Source organism: Monopterus albus, unplaced genomic scaffold, assembly GCF_001952655.1.
Source record: "Monopterus albus unplaced genomic scaffold, M_albus_1.0 scaffold137.1, whole genome shotgun sequence".
Lineage (NCBI taxonomy): Eukaryota > Metazoa > Chordata > Actinopteri > Synbranchiformes > Synbranchidae > Monopterus > Monopterus albus.
The window spans coordinates 356,541-379,312 of record NW_018128017.1 but is presented as its reverse complement, the minus strand read 5'-3'; the positions used below and the strand labels follow the sequence as shown (position 1 = coordinate 379,312).

The window sequence follows — 22,772 nt, the reverse complement described above, 5'->3', positions numbered from 1 at the left end:
TAAACTTCATACTTTTGAAATATTTAGCTTTATTTTGAAAATCTTGCCCCATTCAAATGAATGGGGAAATTTTTGCTTCTGCATACTTTCAGCTATTCCAGCTATTAAAATGTCCAGCTCTTCAAGGACATTCATGCATCTCTTTAGAAGTTTCTAAACTTCATACGTTTAAAATATTGAGCTTTATTTTGAAAATCTCGCTCCATTCAAATGAATGGGAAAATTTTTCTTCAGCATAATTTCAGCTATCAAAATGTTCAGCTCTTCAAGGGCATTCATGGTTCTCTTTAGAAGTTTTCTAAACTTTCATACTTTTAAAACATTGAGCTTTATTTTGAAAATCTTGATCCATTCAAATGAATGGGAAAATTCTACTTCAGCACACTTTCAGCTATCAAAATGTTCAGCTCCTCAAGGACATTCATGCTTCTATTCAGAACTTTTGTAAACTTCATACTTTTGAAATATTTAGCTTTATTTTGAAAATTCTGCCCCATTCAAATGAATGGGGAAATTCTACTTCAGCATACTTTCAGATCTTTCAGCTATCAAAATGTTCAGCTCTTCAAGGACATTCATACTACTATTCAGGAGTTTTCTAAACTTCATACAATTTAAATATTCAGCTTTATTTTGAAAATCTTGCCCCATTCCATTGAATGGGAAAATTCCATTTCAGCATAATTTCAGCTATCAAAATGTTTGCTACAGATTTTTTCTAAACTTCATACCTTTGAAATATTTAGCTTTATTTTGAAAATCTTGCCCTATTCAAATGATTGGGAACCTTCTACTTTAGCGTAATTTCTGCTATTTCAGCTATCAAAATGTTCAGCTCTTCAAGGACATTCATACTACTATTCAGAAGTTTTCTAAACTTCATACATTTTAAATATTTAGCTTTATTTTGAAAATCTTGCCCCATTCAAATGAATGGGGAAATTCAACTTCAGCATACTTTCAGCTATTTCAGTTATCAAAATGTTCAGCTCTTCAAGGACATTCATACTACTATTCAGAAGTTTTCTAAACTTCATACATTTTAAATATTTAGCTTTATTTTGAAAATCTTGCCCCATTCAAATGAATGGGAAATTCCAACTTCAGCATAATTTCAGCTATCAAAATGTTTGCTACAGATTTTTTCTAAACTTCATACCTTTGAAATATTTAGCTTTATTTTGAAAATCTTGCCCCATTCAAATGAATGGGAAATTCCAACTTCAGCATAATTTCAGCTATCAAAAGCATTCAGGTGTCAAAATGTTCAGCATTTTCAGGGCGATCTTTCAGCACTCGGCATCCATACGCATTTTCTTCAGAAAATGCAATTTTCTAGTTATAATTATTTTTTGCAGTATTTCTGTTCCTGTGTCTTGCTTCAGGGGCTGCATCGGGTTGCACTGTGCAGACGCAGGCGACGTCACTTCCTCAAGCCCCACTCGCGGCATTATTTAGAAGACGACAACATACAAAGTTAAGTCTGACACAGAGAAAGATGACCAGCATGGACAGGATTAAGAATGATCACATCAGAGGGACAGCTCAGGTCAGCTGTTTTGGGGACAAGGTCAGAGAGGCCAGATTGATGGTTTGCACATGTGCAGAGGAGGGATAGTGGTTATATTGGTAAAAGGATGTTGGAGATGGATCTGCCAGGCAAGAGGTCAAGAGAAAGGCCAAAGAGGAGATATATGGATGTGCTAAAAGAGGACATGAAGTTAAATGGGGTGAGAGTAGAGGATGCCGAGGATAGAGTTAGGTGGAAACAGATGATTTGCTGTGGCAACCCCTAACGGGAACAGCCGAAAGAAGAAGAAGAGAAAGGGACCGATGGCCGGCCAGCCGGGGGGTTCATCTTTGGGAGAAAAAGAAGACACGGCATTTGGAAAAACTTTAATTACATAGAAGTAGAAAAGAAAACGGAATGTGTTGTGGAAAAATATGGGGAGAAGTGCGGCCACAAAATCACACAAAATGTGTACTGGATGTATTCTTGAGACTATAAGGTAACAATAATATAAGATAACCTTGTTTGAAATGGGTTTGGCTAAAAGAAACTTTTGATTTCGTCCATACTACTAGGTACTTATACTATAGGGTTAAATACTGTAGAACTGTATTACTAAAAAGAGACTAAAATACAATTCTCATTGACTAAAACTAGACAAAATGTCATCAGTTTTCGTCGACTAAAACTAGAATAGACTAAAAAGAGTATGAATGTGACTAAAACTATCCATCCATCCATCCATTTTCCTCCGCTTTGCTTCGTGACTAAAACTAATAAAAACTAAAATGACAGCTTCACACAAAGACTAGACTAAAACTAAAATTAAACAGGCCGCCAAAACAACTCTAGCTGTGGTCACATTATTGTGAAAAATCTGCTTGTGGGTGCACCTCCTCTGTTGTACTAGACAGTTAACTACAGCAGTTTAACAAAAGAAAAAAGGGCCACCGCTGCCCTCATGTACTGTATATGCACTCCTATGCACTACTTTTCTGTGGTGTCATTACCTTCTAACTCAGTGTGTAGCAGAGACCCTGATCCATCCAGGATGGTTCATCACTGGAGCAAAGAGCTAATTTAAACATGTTACACATGGGAAACCATGCTAATGTTGCAGAATGTGTGAAAGGGGCTTTAGGCCCTGGGTGCAAGATTTGTATTTTTAAAAAGCAGGTGAAGCTCCTTAACTTTGAGATTCCACTGTGATGTTAATAGTTTTAATACTGGAACAAAGTGTCTAGTGAAAGATAAACTCTGCTACGTCTTTGTAAACATGAACCATTTAGGTTATTCACATTTTACAACAGCAGCTCTCGCACAGTCTTTGCTAAAACATATACCAGAGTGGTAAGAGACAGTATACCTGGGATTTTTATGGCTGAACAACAATGCAAATTCCCCAGTTTCAAGAATTAAAGACTTTAATGGTTTAACCAGAATAAAATACTAATGACAATGTGGTTTTGTTCATGCTAGTGAAATGTATTGTCTTGCACAGTGGTACCACAGCTTGGCAAACAAAAAATAAAAGTAGTTAACATCTGAAAGTATGGATTAGCTTCATCTATGTGCGGTTTCTAAATCTGACAGGAGCCTTCTGAAGTCACAACGGGACTGATTTACACTTATTGTAAAAACACTAACATATACTTTATAGTATTTCAGTATGGAGTTGTACATGACTTTTGGTGTTTAGCTCCACCCACGCATGTTCAATAATGAACATGACAAATAATAAAAACATGCACTTCCTACTGGTTTCAGTAGTAACAGCAGTTATATATCACAGCAATACAAATGTAAATAAGCTAGTTGAATGCTATAATATAGACCTCTCAGTGCTTCTACCACACAGTGCATTCCTTTACTAGCAGTCTCTTGACTTGTTATTGCTGGTGCTATGTGTGCATGTGTGTGTGCACATGTGTCACCAGTGTAGATGTAAGTGGGGGTGTTGGTGTAACTGACAAAGTAATTCCTCTTCTGTTGGCTCCTGGATCTGCCCCCTGCAGAGAAAGGGAGGTGAGTCATGGAGAAAAGAGGATCGACTGGACGAGGAGTTAGCCAGAGCAGGACAGCTAGTTTTTTATGACTTAGAACAAAACAGCAGCGTCAACCTACTTGAACATGAATTGAAAAGAAGTTTCATATCTGATCTTCTCCACATCTGTGACAGAACAGCTGTGACTGCGGTCCCACTTGTAGATGAAGTTCTGTTTGAAAACAAGGAAGACGTGTGTTGTTAGCATGTTTAATATGTAGTTTACTCTGTAATAAAAGACAAGCTTGGGGTTTATCTACATGCTGATGTCAACGAGTCACAGAAGCCAGACATCACCTTCCGATTTCCCTACCCTGCCTGTGGTTGTCAGCCCACAGTCCATTATTTTCTGAAGATGCAAATCTTTAAAAATGGTTCTATAGCTGTGATCAGGAACACTGATGACACATGCAAGTTAATGGGGACTGTGCAGAGCACAGAGGCTAAGAGTAAATTTGTTGAGGATTGTTTAGGCATAATCACATTTACTTTCTAACCATCAAAAGTAGTAGCCATGTGTGTATGGGCCTTTTACATTAGCATGGTATGTTTTCCGAAAATACTGATTATTTAAAATCATAAACATTTTAGTGTTTTTAACACTGTAAAGACCCGTTGTGGACTTTATGAAAGCCCTCTTCTTAGTCTGTAGCTCTGATAAATGAATGTAACAGCTTGTGTTGTCTCAGTGAACTGACCTCTAAGATGAGCGCCACAAATACGTTGACCCACATGACGGAGGAGGTGAGCCACCAACACACAAAGTAGACTTTGGCCCACCTGGAAAAATAAAGTAAAAATAAAATACCCTTATCAGCATGATCATCAGCCTTAGCTGCTGCAAACTGTGTTGGCTTGTTTTGTTCTTACTCGGTGGTGTATCTGCTGTATGCTTCCATGAAGGCCTGCCAGTTGTTGACTATCATGACATCATACAGCAAAATGATAGATGCCTGGGGGGGCATCACAACAAGCAGATAATAAGCAGTGATACAAGAGACCACCACAAATAACTAAAACAAACAACAACAACAGTGAAGCGCGGCCTGCTCTTGTTACGCACAGCGAAGTCATCAAAATTGTTTGGCCAGTAGCCCAGCTGCTCATACGTGCCACACTCCGCGGTGACGTTCGAGGTGATGTTCCCCATGGAGGTATTGGAGAGCACACTGGGACACACACACACACACACACAAACACAGTATGCACATAGTAACACACAGTATGAGAAATGACTCACAAAAGCAGGAACTAAATAACCCACCATGTTACTTGCAGATAACATGCAGTGGCCTTTTTATCCTGTGTGATGGCGCCATACTTATTGTATATTTGGCAACTGATTAGTTTTAATGCAGTGTTAATCTAATCACACTTCAGCCTGTGCTGTGTGTGTGTGTGTGTGTGTGTGTGTGTGTGTGTTTGTGCTGGGACCCCTAAAAAGGACAAGAAGCTTTTCTTGCCAACACGAATTCTGCCCAGTTTGTAACAAACAAACTGAACCAGCAGGCTGCTACTGGACCTACTGTATTACATGTAGCCTGTTTCTTTATGTGTATCGGTCTATAACAGGCCTCCTTATTCTGCTCTACTTCCTGGATGAATAATTCTTATTCCACCACTTCAGAATCCTGCATTGCAGCACAGTGGGCTGGGGTCTTCCTGGCATTTTCTGTCTCTGCGAGTAGTAGATGTGACGATTCGCTGTGGCGACCCCTAAACGGGAAAAGCCGAAAGTGACTTTCTTTCTTTCTAATTCTCATGTTTAGCTGCACCGACCTGTACTTTCACTGGTTAAAGAAATAATTCAGAGTACTCCATCAATTTAGCATTGCACTCCTATAACATGATGGACAGTTTAAAAATGATAAAAATGAATGCAGGAGAACTTGACCTCTGACAGTTGATGTGCGTTGTGTTTTTACATTTCAATTTTGTCATCTGCAGACCCAACTTGACTCAAGTGAAATCATTTGAGGACTTTAACAGACTTCACATGCCAAATCTTTGTACTACGTCTTCATATATGCAGTACTATTCCCCAAAACCTGCAAACGCATACTGGTGTGGGAAAATCTGTTCCTCTCTAATTTGAAAATTCCAGCTAACTGATGTAATAGTTCAGAATTCAGGATCTCCAGTATTATGTGCAAGTAGCTGGTGAAAAACAAGGTTTGCAAAGTCATCAAAGTTATTCTAATGTGTCAAATACATACTCAGTCAATTTGTATATCTTCTGACATTTCTTAACACCGTAATTAAAAATGCTTTGAGCGTCAATATCGTGTGTTCTTACTTCAGAGGACTTCATACAGTACCTCATCTCTGGAGGAGGTTTAATGGCTCCTTCAAACAGCCAGATTCCAAACACAGCAAACACATAGTACACCACCTGCACAGAGAGCATGAACTAGGCATCAGTCTTTACCCACTTTTACCCTTTACATGTAAATTGGCCATAGGAACTGAGGAAAACAGGACAATAGTTTTTACCAGTATCCAAAGAGTTTAGAAAAGCTTTTAGGAGCCAAACGGGTTGGATATGGTCTCCTGCTGGACATGTCTAAGATAAAACTCTTGGACCCAACAATCACAGGTATCACAGGTCTGCAGTCACTCACCACCAATATCCCTGCAAAGGCTCGAAGGTTTTTCAACAAGTCCAGCAGTGTGCTTGCCACCAAAGCCATGAGCTGAGGAACAAGACGGAACATATGAGAGACAAGAAGGAACAGAAGGGACACATAAATGTGTTCCTGATGAGACGGCACTGAGACTTCATAATGACTAGATTTTGTTTGAGCATTTTTATTTCAAATGCTCCTTTTCAAAAGTCTAACTGTGATATTTATTCCATGCGCCTTTTAATCATAAATCTATGTTTCAGCTTTCAGATGCTGTGTCCTGAACTCAGTTGCCACGTTTAGCTAGTTAGCTCCTGTTAGCTTGAGCTGAATCAAACTGCTGGAATCCGCTGCTGTAGTCGGTGTCGCTAGCTAAGAGGTCATCATATAGCTTTATCTTTGACGGACCTCACTGTCACAAGAAAGAGTAAGTTGTGCTTGTCCCAGTAGTATGTATGATGTCTGTGAACTCTTGCCTGTTCTGATTTGATTTAACATTTTCTGACACAACATGTCTGTATGTTGACTGTTAAAGTTAAATGAGCTCAGCATCATCCTGCAGCTGACTGCTGTGCACCTTGATATCTGGGATGATGCGCAGGAAGCGGAAGACGATCAGCATGTTGACCAAACGAACCATCTCCCACATAGACATTATACCATGAGAGGACGGGTCCCTGTTGTGACACACACACACATACAAACAGAGTTTTAAACCCATGATAATATTCATGTATGGATAGGAAAAGGGATGTTTTGTGCTTCAACATCTGGAGCAATATATATACAACTATTACACAAAAATGTATAAAAAATATTTTTAAAAGAATGGAAGCTAATCCAAACCCACCATTCAGAAGGTGAAAGCCTGTAGGTGGCATAAATAGTGATCTGTAGGACCTAATGGGAAGAAACAAAAACACAAGTGTTGAATAATAAAAGTGATAAACAGTGGCAAATCAATGTTGAAAAAAAATTTGAAAAAAATCAACTGGACTAGATTTCTAGGTCAAGACGTTTCACCTCTCATCCAAGAGGCTTCATCAGTTCCGTGGCAAATCAATATTCAAATGACATCTCACTTCATACAAATCAGACAAAAATCAGTTCAGCTCTTAATTAATGCCTGCTTCAATTATTTTGCTTTCTAACAATCACTTTTTAGTTATGTATAAGCTTACATTTAATGCATGTTTTGTTTACTCATGACAACCAGCCCGTGTGTCTTCCTGCTCATCCTGTGTTGGATTTTCCCTGCAAAACTGGTGACATATATATAATCGTAGTAGCACCACTTTATGTTATGTCAGACAAATTTTACAACACTAGCAAACAGCAGAGTTAAGACATTTTCTTTAAAGAATTTGACATGCTGGGGAATATTCAGGTTACTTTCTTGCTGAAAGTTAGATGAGAAGATCAGTACTGCTATTTCTGAAGTCTGGCACACAACTCAAACCACAACATGTTGTTGTTATATTTCTTTTCTAGTAACTAAGAAAATAAGATAAAACATTCATCAGTGAGTTTTAGATGTGCTGGTAGACAGGCGTGGTTACCTTTGCCAAAAGCCAGACTAGTCCAGTCTCAATGCTAAGCTAAGCTAACACTTGTAAACTGCTGCGCAAGGCTGATCAAACTGCACCGAATGTGACAATTTTGTTAACACTGTAGATGAATCCTGTCCTAATCTTATACTATACTGTCCCATACAACTATAGGACACTACAGTATTCAAAATATGATAGGAAACATTAATAAAGTTTGTCCTGCCCTCAAAAAATAAATAAATAAATATTGTGGGCAGCAGGGCTCTGGAGTGGTGGGGTGTAATCTTACTAAATCTTGCCCTTGGTGTCATCTTTTCACATGTGGCTGGTATTATGGTAAGTATGAGTATAACTGAGATGTAGGAAGTACTCTGTTACCAAAAGCACAGTGGTGAGAAAGCCATCAAAGATGTTGTTTCTGTAGGAAAGATACCCTCTCCAGCCGAAGGCAAAGATCTTCACACACATTTCCAGCAGGTAGTACAAGATGAAGCACAGGTTGATGATCTGACAGTTGGACAGTGGAAGACTGAAATTAGTTCTTCACAGTGTTCATTTTATGCCACAAAAACCATTGGAGGGAAACAATTTACCTATTGATAACTGGTATTTTGTAAGACTTAAGGGGGGCTAGGCCCTAAAAAGAATACTTCCATGTTTGTTGTATGGGTCCAAAAATGCATATAGTCTAAATCCTTAATATTATTAATGATTGAAAACCAACACATTTACATTTAAAAACTGCAACACTGAGCTGGGGGAAAATTCAGGGATTTTGATCATGAACGCATTACGCAAATGTCATCGCAATGAATTCATTTGATTTTTTTTTATTTTATTTTTTGAGCACAAGGTGAGAGTTTGATCTAAATGCTCATAAAAAAAACAATCAGGATTCAGTATTCATTGTAAACGTCACAAGATCCACACCTGCATTTGACACTGACTGAGATATTTTGTCATTAGCCAAAATTAAAGTAGAATTTTGATGCTGATGCTAGAAGAAAGGAGTGGGGTCACCAGACTTATTGGGAATCGTCCTTTGAGGTCTGCGCTCACCTCCAAGATGAAGTTGTCTCTCTCCGCTATGGACTTTTCAGAGTTCAACACCAGGATGGTCTGAAACACAAATAACAAAGGTTATTTACAGTATGCTGGCCAGCTTGGTCACTACATCTGTGTGTGTGTGTGTGTGTGTGTGTGTGTGTGTGCAGCTTACACATATACACATGACATTGGCTAGTGCCACTGCGTTGCCAAGTATAGTGAGATAATAGTGACTGAAGATCTCCTGGAGTCTCTGTAGCACTGGAGAGTTGTACTGAGGCAAAGGAGGGTGCTGGGAGAAAGCATGAGCACAGAGTCACAAACGTAACACAGGTCATATTCAGATGTAATGGTGAGTGAATGGGGCACAGATTTACCTCCTTGATGCGCTCTTTATCCAGTTCATCAAATATATTCCTGAACTGCTCTCTGTTCATGTAGCCAACATCGACATACTGCTGCACCTCCTGACATGTTGGCAGTGCAGATGAGACAAGTTATTCGAAATGCTCCACAACGTTACAGCTTGTGACATTCCATAGTGGCATCATGCAGGTCATCGACATGTAATTTAAAGGGTGAGTTCACAATTTTTAGGTTTGTCTTAAAACAACGGCCAGACATTAACTCAGACTATGATGACTCCATGCTGTATCAACCCACATTACACTGAGGAACAAATTAGTTAAGAAGTGCACAAAGCTGAAGAAATAAAATCATCTTCTTTCACATTTTAACAATTTAATACTCAGCAAACATCAAATTAGCATAACTTTCACAGCAGAGATTTTAACATTACTGTAACAATGGCTCTGACGACATGAATAATACTAGGGCCCCGAAACTAAACTGGGATGGTGTGTAAAATCAAAATTGAAACTGAAAACAGTGACGTGTAAACTATCCGTGTCCTGCATTACATTGAAAACAACACAGCAGCACATTATTTGATGTCATACCTCATTCATTTTATTCTTTGTTCATAATAAACACTCACTTCAATCCTGATGCTGCAACACATTCCAAAAGTTGGGAAAATTGCATTTCAGGGCCAGTAATGAGTTAAAACAATGAAATGATTATTCCATTTGAACCAGGTGATGTCAACAGGTGACTGCATCATGATTTGGTACAAAAGTAGCATCCAGGAAAGGCCGAGTCCTTTAGGAGCAAAGATGGGCCGAGGACCACCAGTTTGACAACATATGTGTGAGAAAATTATTGAAATGTTTAAAAACAATGTTCCTCAGACAAAGATAGGAAGGGATTTGGATCCGTCACCTTCTACAGTGCCGAACATCATTAAAAGATTCAAGGAACCTGGAAGAATTTCTGTGTAAAGGACGAGGACCAAGCCTCAGCTGGATGACCGAACTCTCTGATCCCTCAGACGGCACCGCATCAAGAATCATCACTCTTCTATAAGCGATATAACCACATGGGCTCAGGATGACTTTGGCACACCTGTGTCAGCTACTACAATATGTACTGTAGTTACATCCAAAGACCAAAAGGACCATCCAGACTGTTACCAGCAACAAGTCCAAAAGCCAGGGTCTGTCATGGTCTGGGGTTGTGTCAGTGCCCTTGGCACTGTGATGAATCCATTAATGCTGAACACACATATAGATGTTAGAGCAACATCTGCTGCCTTCAAGACAACATCTTTTCCAGGGACGTCCATGCATATTTCAACAAGACAATGCAAAACTCACACTGCACATTACCAAGGCCTGGCTGTGGAGGAAAAGGGTGTGAGTGCTGGACTGGCCTGTCTGCAGTCCCCACCTGTCCCCATTAAAGATTGTGTGGTGGATTTTGAAATGCAAATTACGTCAACAAAGACCCAGGACTGTTGAACACCTTAAGACTTGTTTGCAGGAAGAATGGGACAAAATGACACCTGACACATTGAATCACTTGGTGTCCTTAGTCCCTAAACATCTTTTAGGCAGCATCACACCGTGGTAAATGCTTTACAGTGCCAACTTGTTTTGGAATGTGTTTCAGCATCAAAATTGAAGTGAGTGTTTATTTTGAACAAAGAATAAAATTGATGCTGTATCACATCAAATAATGTGCTGTTGTGTTGTTTTCAATGTAATACAGGACACAGATGATTTACACATCACTGTTTTCAGGTTTAATTTTCATCTTACATACCGTCCTAACTCTTTCTGGGGTTGTACATGGAATTCAACCATCATTAGAGTGGACATTTATGCCTGTACTTTTTTCTGCTGTGACAAGTCAAAATGTGTTCTGTGGTTGAGTGTTTGTGTAAAGTGTGTGTGTGTGTGTAGACTGAGGTTCGTGTTGGTTCTGACCTTAGTTATGGCTGCTCTATAGTAGCTCTTCATCTTGACTGTGGACAGCACCTCCAGCACCACATCAGCACGGACACGCTCCCTGACAGAGAAAACAATTCAACTGAGATCCTGCAGGTGTGTGATACACAACAAACATGAAATATTGTCATATATGTGACACAAAATGTGTTAAATCTTTATTGAAAACTGTCTGGAAAATAACTGATTTTGTGCAATCAAAAAATGTTGATGAATTGTATGTTACTGGTTATAATTCAACCACAAATCATGTTGTACTAAAACTTTGCTGATGTGGAAATACCAGTGGTGAAAGAAGTACTCAAACTGTTTGCTTAAGTAAAAGTAACAATACCACTGTGTAAAAATACTTTCTTACAAGTAAAGTCCTGCATTCATAATGTTACTTAAGCAGAAGTGCAAGTACAGGCATCAAAAAGTAAAAGTACTCATTATGCAGAATAGTTCATTTCACATTAATATATATTAAATACTGGATTATAACCACTGATACATTATTGTGTACATCACATTTATGTTAGGCCCACTGCCTGTACGCCCTCTACTTCCCAGCAGGCTGGGAGACGAACTGCATGGCTGCCTCCAATCAGCTAATTAAGCAGCCTCTACTTCACCTGAATGCTGCCGGTGTGTCCTGTGCTTTACTACACATGCAGTGGCCAACCTTCTTGCTGCTATCGATCGCACCTATTTCCCACCTGTCATGTGCTGACAAGCTTGTTGTCCTGCTCACTTGTGTGTTCCTGTCCTTACCTGAGTTGTCTCCAGTCCTGCTCCAGCCTTACTCACCTGCGTTTTCCTCGTCACCCAACTGACCAGACCCGACCCTGTCTGACTGAGTGAACTCATTCCTCATACCTGCAGTCAGTCCCTTGCCTTATTTGTTGTTTATTTATATTGTTTATTTAATAAATATAATTTTGCACCTTGATTCTGAGTCCTCCATTTTGTCCTGAGTATGACCGACCGGCCCTGACAGATTAGGTTTACAAAATAAAATTCAGAGATAAACGCTGCAAAAGAACATTCATTCTCACAATTCAACATAGTTTGGGTCGTTATTCCATAGCCAGGCGTAGCGTAAATACAAACAGGCCAGCTATTATCTATTAATTTACATGCAATCACATGTTATCCAGCACAGTGGAAATGTCCAAAACTGTATGAAGCACACATAAAACTAAAAAAAAAAGTTTAAAATATTGTTTTCATGCTTAATGGATAATAGAAACACTTTGGAAAAATTCCTGACATGGGTTTTTATACCTCATGCATGAAAGGGATAATGTACTTCTCAAAGTTACTTAGCAAAGTCTGACAGTAGAGAACTGTTGCAGTATATTCTATTTACGGTACATATGATTCTATTGTAGTGTATGAAAAGCTGCAGATGCCTTTTTACAACTCACTGTATTCAATGAGAATAAAAATAGCTGCACAGCCTGTGTCCAGTAAAAAAAAAACAACAACTCCCAAATCACTTTGCAGGGATGTTTAAAGTTACCAGTAAGCATGAAGCTGATTTTAGCTTCTAGGTCACTGCTACTTCTACTGTCATGCCAAATGTTTTTCAGAAATGTATGCCATTGAAAGGATATTTGATCACATTTCAAGTTAATCCATTATCTGTTACTATTACATGACTGATATACTGTATATATAATGTGGCTATGGAGCTTATCAACATATGTAGAAACCTGTTTTCTGATTTTCCCATCCTACTGTCCCCATTCAAAAGAATTCATATAACAGAAATACAAAAGAAAAGGTTGTTAAGAGGAGACACAATGCTTTAACAGGTGTGTCTGTGTGGCAAGATTTGGAAATACTGAAATCCTGCATGTTTAAACATGGATGTGTTTCTTACACAGCAGCCGCTACAGCTTCCTGGCAGCTGAGGACTTGGAAAGCAGCTCGGATCCCCAGTCGCCTCCTGATGATGGACGCTTGAACTGACATCTGGACCAAAATATGAACAGAAAGACTGACTGTAGACTTCGATATGCTTATTGTGTAAATCCGTAGAACCTTTTCTTTATTCCCTCCGTGCTTGGTCTTTAAGCTTCACTGTTAAGGGTTTCTGAAGGTACCCGCAAAAACACAGAGGCTGACAGCATGCCCTTAAAACTCTGAATCACTGATCGTGCACACTGTCATCAAACTCTGAGGAAGTCAATTACAACAGAGGAACTGCTTTTAGTATACAGTAAAAGAGTGTCATCTGTCTCACGAGTTCTACTATGCTTTTATTTCATTGCTTAGTTTTCCATTTTCTGTGTTAACATATTAATTCATAAAATAGGCCTGAAAAAGTTGGATATAACATGTAGAATTTATAGTGCCTTTTAATTGATCCTGGATAGATAATAATTAATTTAAATTTGTAATATTTCTGTATAGACTGTCAAATTGTTATAATCCAGTTCAACCAGTAGATGGAAGTCACGGCTAATCAGTGTGTTCCACAGGTAAACTGGTGGACAGGGAGTCATGGGATATATTAGGTTATTTACAAGTATAAGTAACCACAAAGTAACTGTAGACCGTTTCGTTATAACCAATTCACATTCTTTTTGACCATTTTTGGTTTTGATGTATTTTTTCAGCCACACCAGAGGTAAACTGGTTTCTTTTTAAAACTTGCTAATAGTTGTGTGAACCAGAGTGAACATCAAGACAGATTTAATTTGGACATTATATTTGCCTGGTGATGCAAAACTAAACTGTTACTTTGACCAACATTTAATGCAGACTTGATGTTCAACAGGTTTCAAAAGTCTCCCACATTATAGAGGGATGAACAGAAACCAATGATCTCTATATGTAGAAAAAATCCATTAAAACTTCTCAAACACGGTAAAATGTCCTGCAGTACCCATGATTTGTAATAAATGTACTAAACCATACAATACTAGTATGGTCCTTTAAAAAAGCAGGGAATAGAAATATTAGAAGAATGTCTGTCCTGGTGTTAATACACGTTTCTGTTCTCACCAGTGAGATGGTTCAGGTCACCCTTCAGCCTGGCCATCCTTCAGCTAAAGCTCTGGTACATTCACCCTGCTTCATTTAGAATGATTTGTTCTGTACCCACTCTGATGACTTGTGTAACTGTGGCTCAACATGTGATAACAGGCTAATGAGCTTAGGTTAAGCATAAACACATCATTACCCAGTGCTAGGTGTATGCTGTGACATGCAGTATGAAATGACTATCACATGATTCCTCCTGACTGTCTCCTGTAGTCAAGGCTTGGTCTTGGTCCCCTTCCAAAGCACAACTCATAGTTCTACTGACACACCTGATTTTCCTCCTGGAAACTGTCACAATTTGTTTAACTAAAAAAAAAAAAAAAAAAAAAAAAAAAAAAAAAAAAAAAAAAAAAAAAAAAAAAAAAAAAAAAAAAAAAAAAATCCCAGATACAGGCTCAAAAACCGATTCACCCACTGTGCTCCGTGGCCACCAGTAGAAGACTCTGTGGCTTCCAGCAGCTGCAAGGTAATTTGTAGGATAATATGCTTCTCAGCAGCGTGGTCGTGTGACTCACCAGTAAATATCCCCTGAACTGGTTATAGATGATGGCTGTCAGTAAGTTCATCAGGCAGTACGTTCCTGTCAGGAGGAAAAACATTCTACTCAAACTCATTTTGCTCAACTTCATTTTGTTTTGACACAGTGCTCTACTGTCACCTTGGGCCACTAAAGCTGCTGTGCTGCCAGAGCCCATAGCAATCTTTGCTTACCAATTACACTGAAGGCGACGAAGAAGATGGAATAGCCTCTGTGCAAGGAGTAGGCAGGGATCATCACTGGAGAAAGACAAGATGACCAGACTTCAGTCACAGAGACAGTTAGCAGTAATCAACAAACATGGCTGGCTTTTCATGTGATCAGCTGTGTACCATCTGGGTTGTTGGCTGTGGTGAGCAGCACCAGCAGAGAGGTGAGGGAATTAGGCAGGTTTCTGAAATGTAACTCCCACTCGCTGTTCTTCTGTGGATCCTGAACAGAAACACAGAGGTGAAATGCAGAGGTGACAGGATGAACTTATCCTACTGGACTCCACTGTATAATATAATAGTGGCTTTTCTAATAATACATATCAAACATTTGGTTCTGCTGGATTTTCTTATTCTTATATACTGGCTTTTGACTTTCTGGGCTGTTGTCCAGATTAAGTAAAGTGTCTAAAGAAAGACACAACCCTGATGTCAGAGAAGTCATAACAGGCACTTTTGTTTTGACATTTGATAGACAGAAGCCATTTAGGCTTCCTGAATAATCGTCATATCACTTTACACAGTAAACTGATAATGAAAACAGTCAGCGGTTTGTAAGCAAGGTTTGTCTTGTAGAACAGCAAGCTGGGGACGTCACCTCTACACTTGCTGTTGTTGTACTATCTTTTGCAATGCACTACAGTCAATGGGTTTGATGAGGTTAATTTGTAAACATTTAAAAATCTACAGGTCCCATGAAATGCTTTATCGCGTCTCTGCACATACCTCAGACCGGCAGGACACAGTGCAGCTGTGCATTAACACAACTGTGGCACACTAATGAGTATTTAGGGCACCAGGATGGTGTGTGCGCTGATGGCCCTACATGTTTCGGGAGATTGCAAGCAGTTGGCTACATCTGCACCTTCAGGCCTGAGCCTGCATTCGATGACATTATGCGCCAATGTCAAGTACTGCATTTGCAACAGTGTTTGTTTTGCATTCTGTTGTACATTATTACTGTATCACTGTGGATTCCACTTCTTGGTTTGGTAATGTATCAGACATATTTAAATGGCTTCATATATTTTGTTCCTTCAGACCTCCGTCCTCCACCGTCGACTGAAGTAAAGCTTTTTGGGTCTTGTTTTACGCGTATTTGACAGCTTTTTGTTTCACCTTTTTTTAAATTAACTCTTGCTTTTATTTTTGCACTATTGTGACAGTAACCCTTGACTGTTCACACACCCATCAGCACAAGTGTGAGCAGTACAGTACAGTGGTGTATATTAAACAGGATGGGACCACAACGACCAGGCCTCACCTCGGTTTTAGCAAACAGCAGCATGCCGATCATGGTGAAGAGGCAGAGGTGAAGCGCTAGCAGCAGGATGACACTGCAGACACAGGAGAACACACACACACACACTCAGGGTGGGGTGGAAAAGCCTGGGGAATCGGTAAGGAACCTAAGGTTGTTGAATAGAACACTATAGGTCAAACTGAAATGTTTAATGTGGTCTATGCTAAGTGTCAAGCTTGGTTCACAGTTAGAGGACAGCGGTAGTGTATTCAGTATATCATCATCAGGCTGTGGCTTCATTATGGGGAAGCAGAGACCCAGTGAGAGAAGTGAGAGTGCTCTGAAGTCACTGGTGGCTTTTGATTTGTTGAGAGGTGAAATAACATTGAAGAGAGTGGAGCCAACTGCAGGTTTCACTGTGGTCTGGCTCATTAAACTGAGAAGAGTTCAGTTCTGGGCTCCCCCCAACACTAGTGATGGGTAATGTAACTAATTATCCTTTTGCTGTTGAACAATTAGTAATGTAATGCAATTACTATTACTATTACTCAGTCGGTAATAAGAAATGAACAGCTGAAGTAACTTGCCCAGCATGCTTACTGAACCAGGTGGCTGACTTTATGACGTACCACACTGAGTTTTAGCATGTAGCATGATTCTGGCCATCTAACTCACTTCCAATTTGAAAACATTCTTATGTTCAAAATAAACTGCTTGACCTATTTTGCATAAATTGACCATAAACAAGGCAGAAAAGATCCCCTTAAATGAGCAGAGTCTAGATAGGCCTGTCAGTGTAAGGGTGTCAGATACCTGGCAATCTCTGGCAGAGTCCTCTTGATGCACTTTAGTGTCTTTTTCATTAGGGAGGAGTTCTGCAGGAGAAAGAATGGCCGGAGGAGCCGCCGTACTCTCAGTTTCTGGTTATCAATGATAAGACAAGATGTTTTTGAAACACAGGGTGACATGGGACTCACACGTGATTCACAGGAACTCACTGGGCCCTGAGCACAACATGGTCAGAAAGCATGAGAGAGGCCAGTCTCACCTCATCACACACCATGCTGACAGACAAGACCCAGTCGATAATGGAGACTGAAATGATGACAGAGTAGCCAATCAGCCATTTGCTCTTCCTGAATTCCTCCCAACCAATCAAGTAGCTCTGAGGACATAACAAATCTAGTGAATCAGTGGTTCAACAGGACAAATACATGGGAAATAACAATAAAAGCAGGGACACATTTGGCAAATTCCATGTCAAAACCATTTTTAAATCAGACAGCATCTAATGTTCTGGTGCTTTCCACCCTGCCCATGTTTACCTTGACAGCAAGGTCAAGAGAGAAGATAATGAGGCAGACCATCTCGATGCTCTCAGTATAGCCGCAGGGAGGCTCCCAGGGTGCAGAGCGATGTCGGGGATCCGAGGAGGCAGACAGAGAGGATGGACGCTCTATAAAGGCCAGCAACAACACCACTGCGATGGTGAGACCCAAGCTCCTGAGACAGGAAAAGATGTTCAGTGGATGGACAAACAGATGTTCACATGATCCAGAAGACACTCATGTGGTGTTTGGTGAGAAGATACTACTCTTATGTCTTGATGCTAAATATAACAGCAACCTGCAGAGACACCAGGTCACTGGTCAATATAATTCCAGCACATAGTGCCCCATAAAACTGCAACTTGTGTTTTTCACCTTTTATGAACAGGTTGATTAGTGAGCTTTGGTGCTGGTAGGCAGATTTCTAATTTAGCTAGGCTAACTGTCGCCCACTTTTCAATAGTTAGCCTGCTAAGCTGGGCTAAATGCTTCTTGACTCTAGCCCCATATTTAATGGACAGGTGGAGTCATATAGGTTGTCTCATTTAACTTTTGCCAAGAAGGAGTATTTGCATTTCCCAAAATGTTGAACTGTCCCTTTAAGAACACTAGTGAACTTTCAGTATAGATTCAGTCCTGTGCAGCCTTTTCATGATCCTCTTTTAAATGGCCATAAAAGTGAACCTGATCATGGGCAGTGGTCTATCTGGCATGGTCAAGCGCTCCAGCAGGGACAAAACCAGGGAGCTGGAACTGCTAAATCTAAATGGAACGCCACCATTATTAATAACACTAACTACATCCATGCTTTTCCTGCTATGATATGTCAAAAAGTACACTGTGAAAAAGGCCTTTTGGGAGTTTTGATGGGTGATAAGTCAGAGAGAGCGATCATGTTCTTGTCACTTCACTAACATCTACCTGTGAGGAGGAAGGTGACAACTGTTGAGCTGGGTGTGTTTTGATGCCAAAACAAGTGTGAATTTACCACTGGCATAGTCTGGAGTAGTACCATCGATACAGGCGGAGAGAGCTGGCGTCCACCCGGTGGTTGATGGAGCGGTACTACAAGCAAGCAAATCAACTTTATTTTTAGAACTTTCTAAAACTAATCTTTTTAGATTAGACAGATAACAAATGATAAGCAAAAAGAATTTTTTAAAAACAACAATACAAGAATAACCATTATATTTCTCTAATTCTCTATCCCTCTATCCCTATGTACATGGGAATACAGTAAATAACTATCCATGTTCATAATATTACATGTTCAAAAGGGAGTATGAAGAAGTGTACACTTATCTGCTCCTGTCCCTTTTCTATATTCCCTCATCTATCAACCTCAAAATTTCATATATTTAAAATTGTGCTATATTATAAAATTGTTATGATGGTTGAAACAAGAGAGAAAGAGAAGATGTGTCGGAAAAATCAAGACGACAAAAAGTAAACCCTTTGAAAAGCCATGGAAAATGCAGCATACCTAAAATGTGCATTGGTTTCTCTGAGACTTCTTTGAAGGCTTTGTCAGATTCACCTTTTCTGATGCCTCAACACACAGCGAATTAAGATCAGCTACCTAGCAGCACTGTTTTGTTTCCAAATTTGAAACCTGTAAACCTCAGTGCATGAAAATCATTTGGAACATTTTTACATGAGTACAAATTGTTGCATGCAGCTACAGATGAAAGTAACTGCTAGCAGGAGACAGGCTGAATTTTTATAGTATTTAATGTGGATCAGTCATGTCATTACCATAGGCATTTTATCAGTGCACCCTTCTGCCAGATCTGAGCCAGAGGTCCCTGTCCTTCTGCTCCATAACTTCAAAGGTGCCTGCCCTCATGATGCCTTATATGTCCAGAGCAAAATCAGGAAAGCAATCCAAATAGTGACAAAGAGCTAGTGGAGAAAAAGGCTCACTGCAGACCTGAGGCAGACATTACAGCAGCTGAGCTGTGATAGAATAAAGTAATAATACTTTTTTTTTTTTCAAATTTTTAGGCTGAGGGAAACGTGGCGCTTTTACCGAAGGATTGAAGCATAAATCTCACATGTATACGTCATACCACACCAAGGACTCTGCACACTATCACCTGCAGAAATGTTCTGATGACTCAGCTTTTGATGGATGCAGGGTGCATACAGGACTGTGCCCCAGGACTTTGCTCAGTGGTGTCAGAGGAATGGCCTGCAGCTCAATACGAGGGAGACCAGGGAACTGACAGTAGACTTTCACAGGAAAAAACATGCCCCAACCAGATTGGGAAACAACCAGGGAATGGAGCCCACACACACCTGGGTTTTTAACCCAACACAGACTACACCACTGCCCTTTACGAAAAAGGTCACCATCAACTCAGCCTGCTGAGGATACTCAAACCTCTTGGCGTGCACAGGACACTGCTCCAGCTGTTCTACAACTCGTTGGTGGCATCAGCCGCCCTCTGTTCTGCTCTGCTGGGCCAGAGAGAGACTGGACTCCCTGATCAGGAAGGCTCTGTCCTGGGCTGCACTCTGTTGTCACAGCCCTTGCAGGACACCCTGGGAGCCCTGAGCAGCCCCTTCAACAACTGACTGCACTACCCGCGCCATGTGAAGAAGCGCTACTGCTGCCATCAGACTGCACAGCCCAGCCGATAGCATTGCTCCAAGCAACCACAATTAACCCAGTGACTACAGATTCAGTGCACAACCTAAAGACACTGGTCACTTTGTCCTTGTCGCCTCACACTCGCCGCTGTCTCACACACGCTTTACTATTCTGTACATATTCCAGGTTATTATGAATATTTCCATTTCTATGGTGATCATTTTAATCCAAAGCACAATACAGTAATGTCAATTCATGAAGGAGGGTGAGTATGAAGGACATACAAAAGTTCTGTTGGCATTATATTAATGCCTTTGTATGTTCAACGACCTTTTCTTTACCAAAAGACAAGTAAGGAAAACCCTTGTACTTACCTGTATGGCGTCCTCAATGAATACAGCAGCTTGTTGGACATAGAGGTCCCCATTATCTGTGGAGAGTAGGACACATCAGATTAGCAGGGCCCTCAGAACTGTTCCTTTGCCCCTAAAAAACGTAAACATCTTCATATGTCCCGGAGATTCCGAGCGTTGTGATCGTCACAGTCCTGAACCACATTCACTGACATGGCTTTGTACAACAGAGTGCACAGAACAGGCTCTCTGGCTAAAACAAACGACACTGTCTCTGAGATGTTATTGCCTGTAGAACTGGGTGGAGATAGGAAGGCGTCTTTTTAGGCAAAACTGGTGAAAGCAGACAGGGTATCATGACGCTGTGGTGAAGATGTAGCCTACTTTTTTCTTGTACAGTAGTTTTTCTCAAACTGAAAAACCAAAACTACTCACACAAATAAACCCGTGATCATTCTGCTGTGGACATGTAAAGTTTGTTCTCAGCGTAGCACTGGAGGAAAGCTTTAATATTTCATGAATACAAGTGAAAATTTGGCCAGATTATGGAGCAAGAGGAAAGGTCACTTTTTGTAAATACTAATATTGACAGGAGGGTTGTAGTAAGGAGCCAAAGAAGAGAAAATATGTAGTGTCAAATGAATTATAACTCTTTATTCACATTATGTGGAGAGTGGAAAACTACAGCACCTACAGCAACAGCAGTGACAAAGTTGACATTCAAGTATATTTGCATTTGTCTTTTAGAGGAAGAAAAAGAACTTTATGGTCATTATATGATAAACATAAAATGAAATTGCAGTCTCTCTCTGTGGTGCAAAAGCTGCAGCTTCAACAACAAATGCAAAAAATAAAAATGTGTCGGACATACCGCTTAGAAATAAGGCCAAAAAGTTCTATCTTGGTCTCATCAGACCAAAGAATCTTATTTCTCACAATCTTGGAGTCCTTCATGTGTTTTTTAGCAAACTCCATGCGGGCTTTCGTGTGTCTTGCACTGAGGAGAGGCTTCCGTCAGGCCACTCTGCCATAAAGCCCCGACTGGTGGAGGGCTGCAGTGATGGTTGACTTTCTACAACTTTCTCCCATCTCCCAACTGCATCTCTGGAGCTCAGCCACAGTCATCTTTGGGTTCTTCTGTACCTCTCTCACCAAGGCTCTTCTCCCCCGATAGCTCAGTTTGGCCGGACGGCCAGCTCTAGGAACTGTTCTGGTCGTCCCAAACATCTTCCATTTAAGGATTATGGAGGCCACTGTGCTCTTAGGAACCTTAAGTGCAGCAGAAATTTTTTTGTAACCTTGGCCAGATCTGTGCCGTGCCACAATTCTGTCTCTGAGCTCTTCAGGCAGTTCCTTTGACCTCATGATTCTCATTTGCTCTGACATGCACTGTGAGCTGTAGGGTCTTATATAGACAGGTGCGTGGCTTTCCTAATCACGTCCAATCAGTATAATCAAACACAGCTGGACTCAAATGAAGGTGTAGAACCATCTCAGGGATGATCAGAAGAAATGGACAGCACCTAAGTTAAATATATGAGTGTCACAGCAAAGGGTCTGAATACTTATGACCATGTGATATTTCAGTTTTTCTTTTTTAATAAATCTGCAAAAATGTCAAAAATTCTGTGTTTTTCTGTCAATATGGGGTGCTGTGTGTACATTAATGAGGAAAAAAATGAACTTAAATGATTTTAGCATATGGCTGCAATATAACAAAGAGTGAAAAATTTAAGGGGGTCTGAATACTTTCCGTACCCACTGTATATGTACAGTGTAACCAGCCCATGGTAAAATACAACACTACCGAACTACACACTCTTCAAAAAGAGCTGCTTGCTCAGTAGTACTGATGTCAAATCAAATCAAATTTTATTTGTATAGCGCCAAATCACAACAAAAGTCATCTCAGGAACTTTACAAAGTAAGGTCTAGACCTTACTGTTATCACTATTATTACAGAGGGAAAACCCAACAAATCCCCCTTGAGAAAGCTCTTGGCAACAGTGGGGAGGAAAAACTCCCTTTAACGCAAGAAACCTCCGACAGACCCCGGCTCTTGGTGGGCGGCCTTCTGCCTCGACCGGTTGGGGTGAGTGGATAGAGGAGAGAGAAAAGAAGAAAAGCAACAAGACTAGAGCTCCAGGGCCAGGGCAACCTGCAGAAAGGTACAGAGAGAGAGAGAGGACACACTACGGGAGAGAGGAAACACAAAGTTAGTGATGTGTAGTGGTGGCATATACAGTAGAAGCATGGAGACAGAGGAGAGGAGAGGGGAGGGGAGGAGAGAAACTCAGAGCATCATGGGGTCCCCCAGCAGCCTAGGCCTATAGCAGCATAACTAAGGGAAGG

At 40.4% G+C, this 22,772-nt stretch overlaps 1 protein-coding gene across 3 annotated transcripts in view; it reads right to left on the bottom strand.

Annotated features, from left to right (window-relative positions):
• Positions 1-2,284: 2,284 nt before the first annotated feature.
• The window catches only part of tpcn2 (two pore segment channel 2), a 34,622-nt gene continuing 14,134 nt past the window's right edge, over positions 2,285-22,772 (bottom strand). Inside the window, exons 2-25 of one of the 3 annotated variants that reach the window (XM_020613703.1) lie at positions 20,442-20,497; positions 18,463-18,539; positions 17,472-17,649; positions 17,195-17,311; positions 16,960-17,066; positions 16,168-16,240; positions 15,027-15,126; positions 14,868-14,933; positions 14,672-14,736; positions 12,991-13,082; positions 11,103-11,184; positions 9,153-9,242; positions 8,948-9,067; positions 8,788-8,847; positions 8,107-8,235; positions 7,029-7,078; positions 6,756-6,855; positions 6,176-6,247; positions 5,873-5,946; positions 4,618-4,723; positions 4,425-4,507; positions 4,253-4,334; positions 3,635-3,726; positions 2,285-3,519 (exon numbers count right to left, since the gene is read on the bottom strand). In XM_020613703.1, coding sequence (XP_020469359.1) covers positions 3,441-3,519; positions 3,635-3,726; positions 4,253-4,334; positions 4,425-4,507; positions 4,618-4,723; positions 5,873-5,946; positions 6,176-6,247; positions 6,756-6,855; positions 7,029-7,078; positions 8,107-8,235; positions 8,788-8,847; positions 8,948-9,067; positions 9,153-9,242; positions 11,103-11,184; positions 12,991-13,082; positions 14,672-14,736; positions 14,868-14,933; positions 15,027-15,126; positions 16,168-16,240; positions 16,960-17,066; positions 17,195-17,311; positions 17,472-17,649; positions 18,463-18,539; positions 20,442-20,497 — 2,150 coding nt within the window. In that variant the 3' untranslated portion in view covers positions 2,285-3,440. Of the gene's footprint in view, positions 3,520-3,634; positions 3,727-4,252; positions 4,335-4,424; positions 4,508-4,617; positions 5,271-5,872; positions 5,947-6,175; positions 6,248-6,755; positions 6,856-7,028; positions 7,079-8,106; positions 8,236-8,787; positions 8,848-8,947; positions 9,068-9,152; positions 9,243-11,102; positions 11,185-12,990; positions 13,083-14,671; positions 14,737-14,867; positions 14,934-15,026; positions 15,127-16,167; positions 16,241-16,959; positions 17,067-17,194; positions 17,312-17,471; positions 17,650-18,462; positions 18,540-20,441; positions 20,498-22,772 lie in introns of those variants that run through there. The other 2 variants (XM_020613704.1, XM_020613705.1) reach the window with 2 other exon arrangements.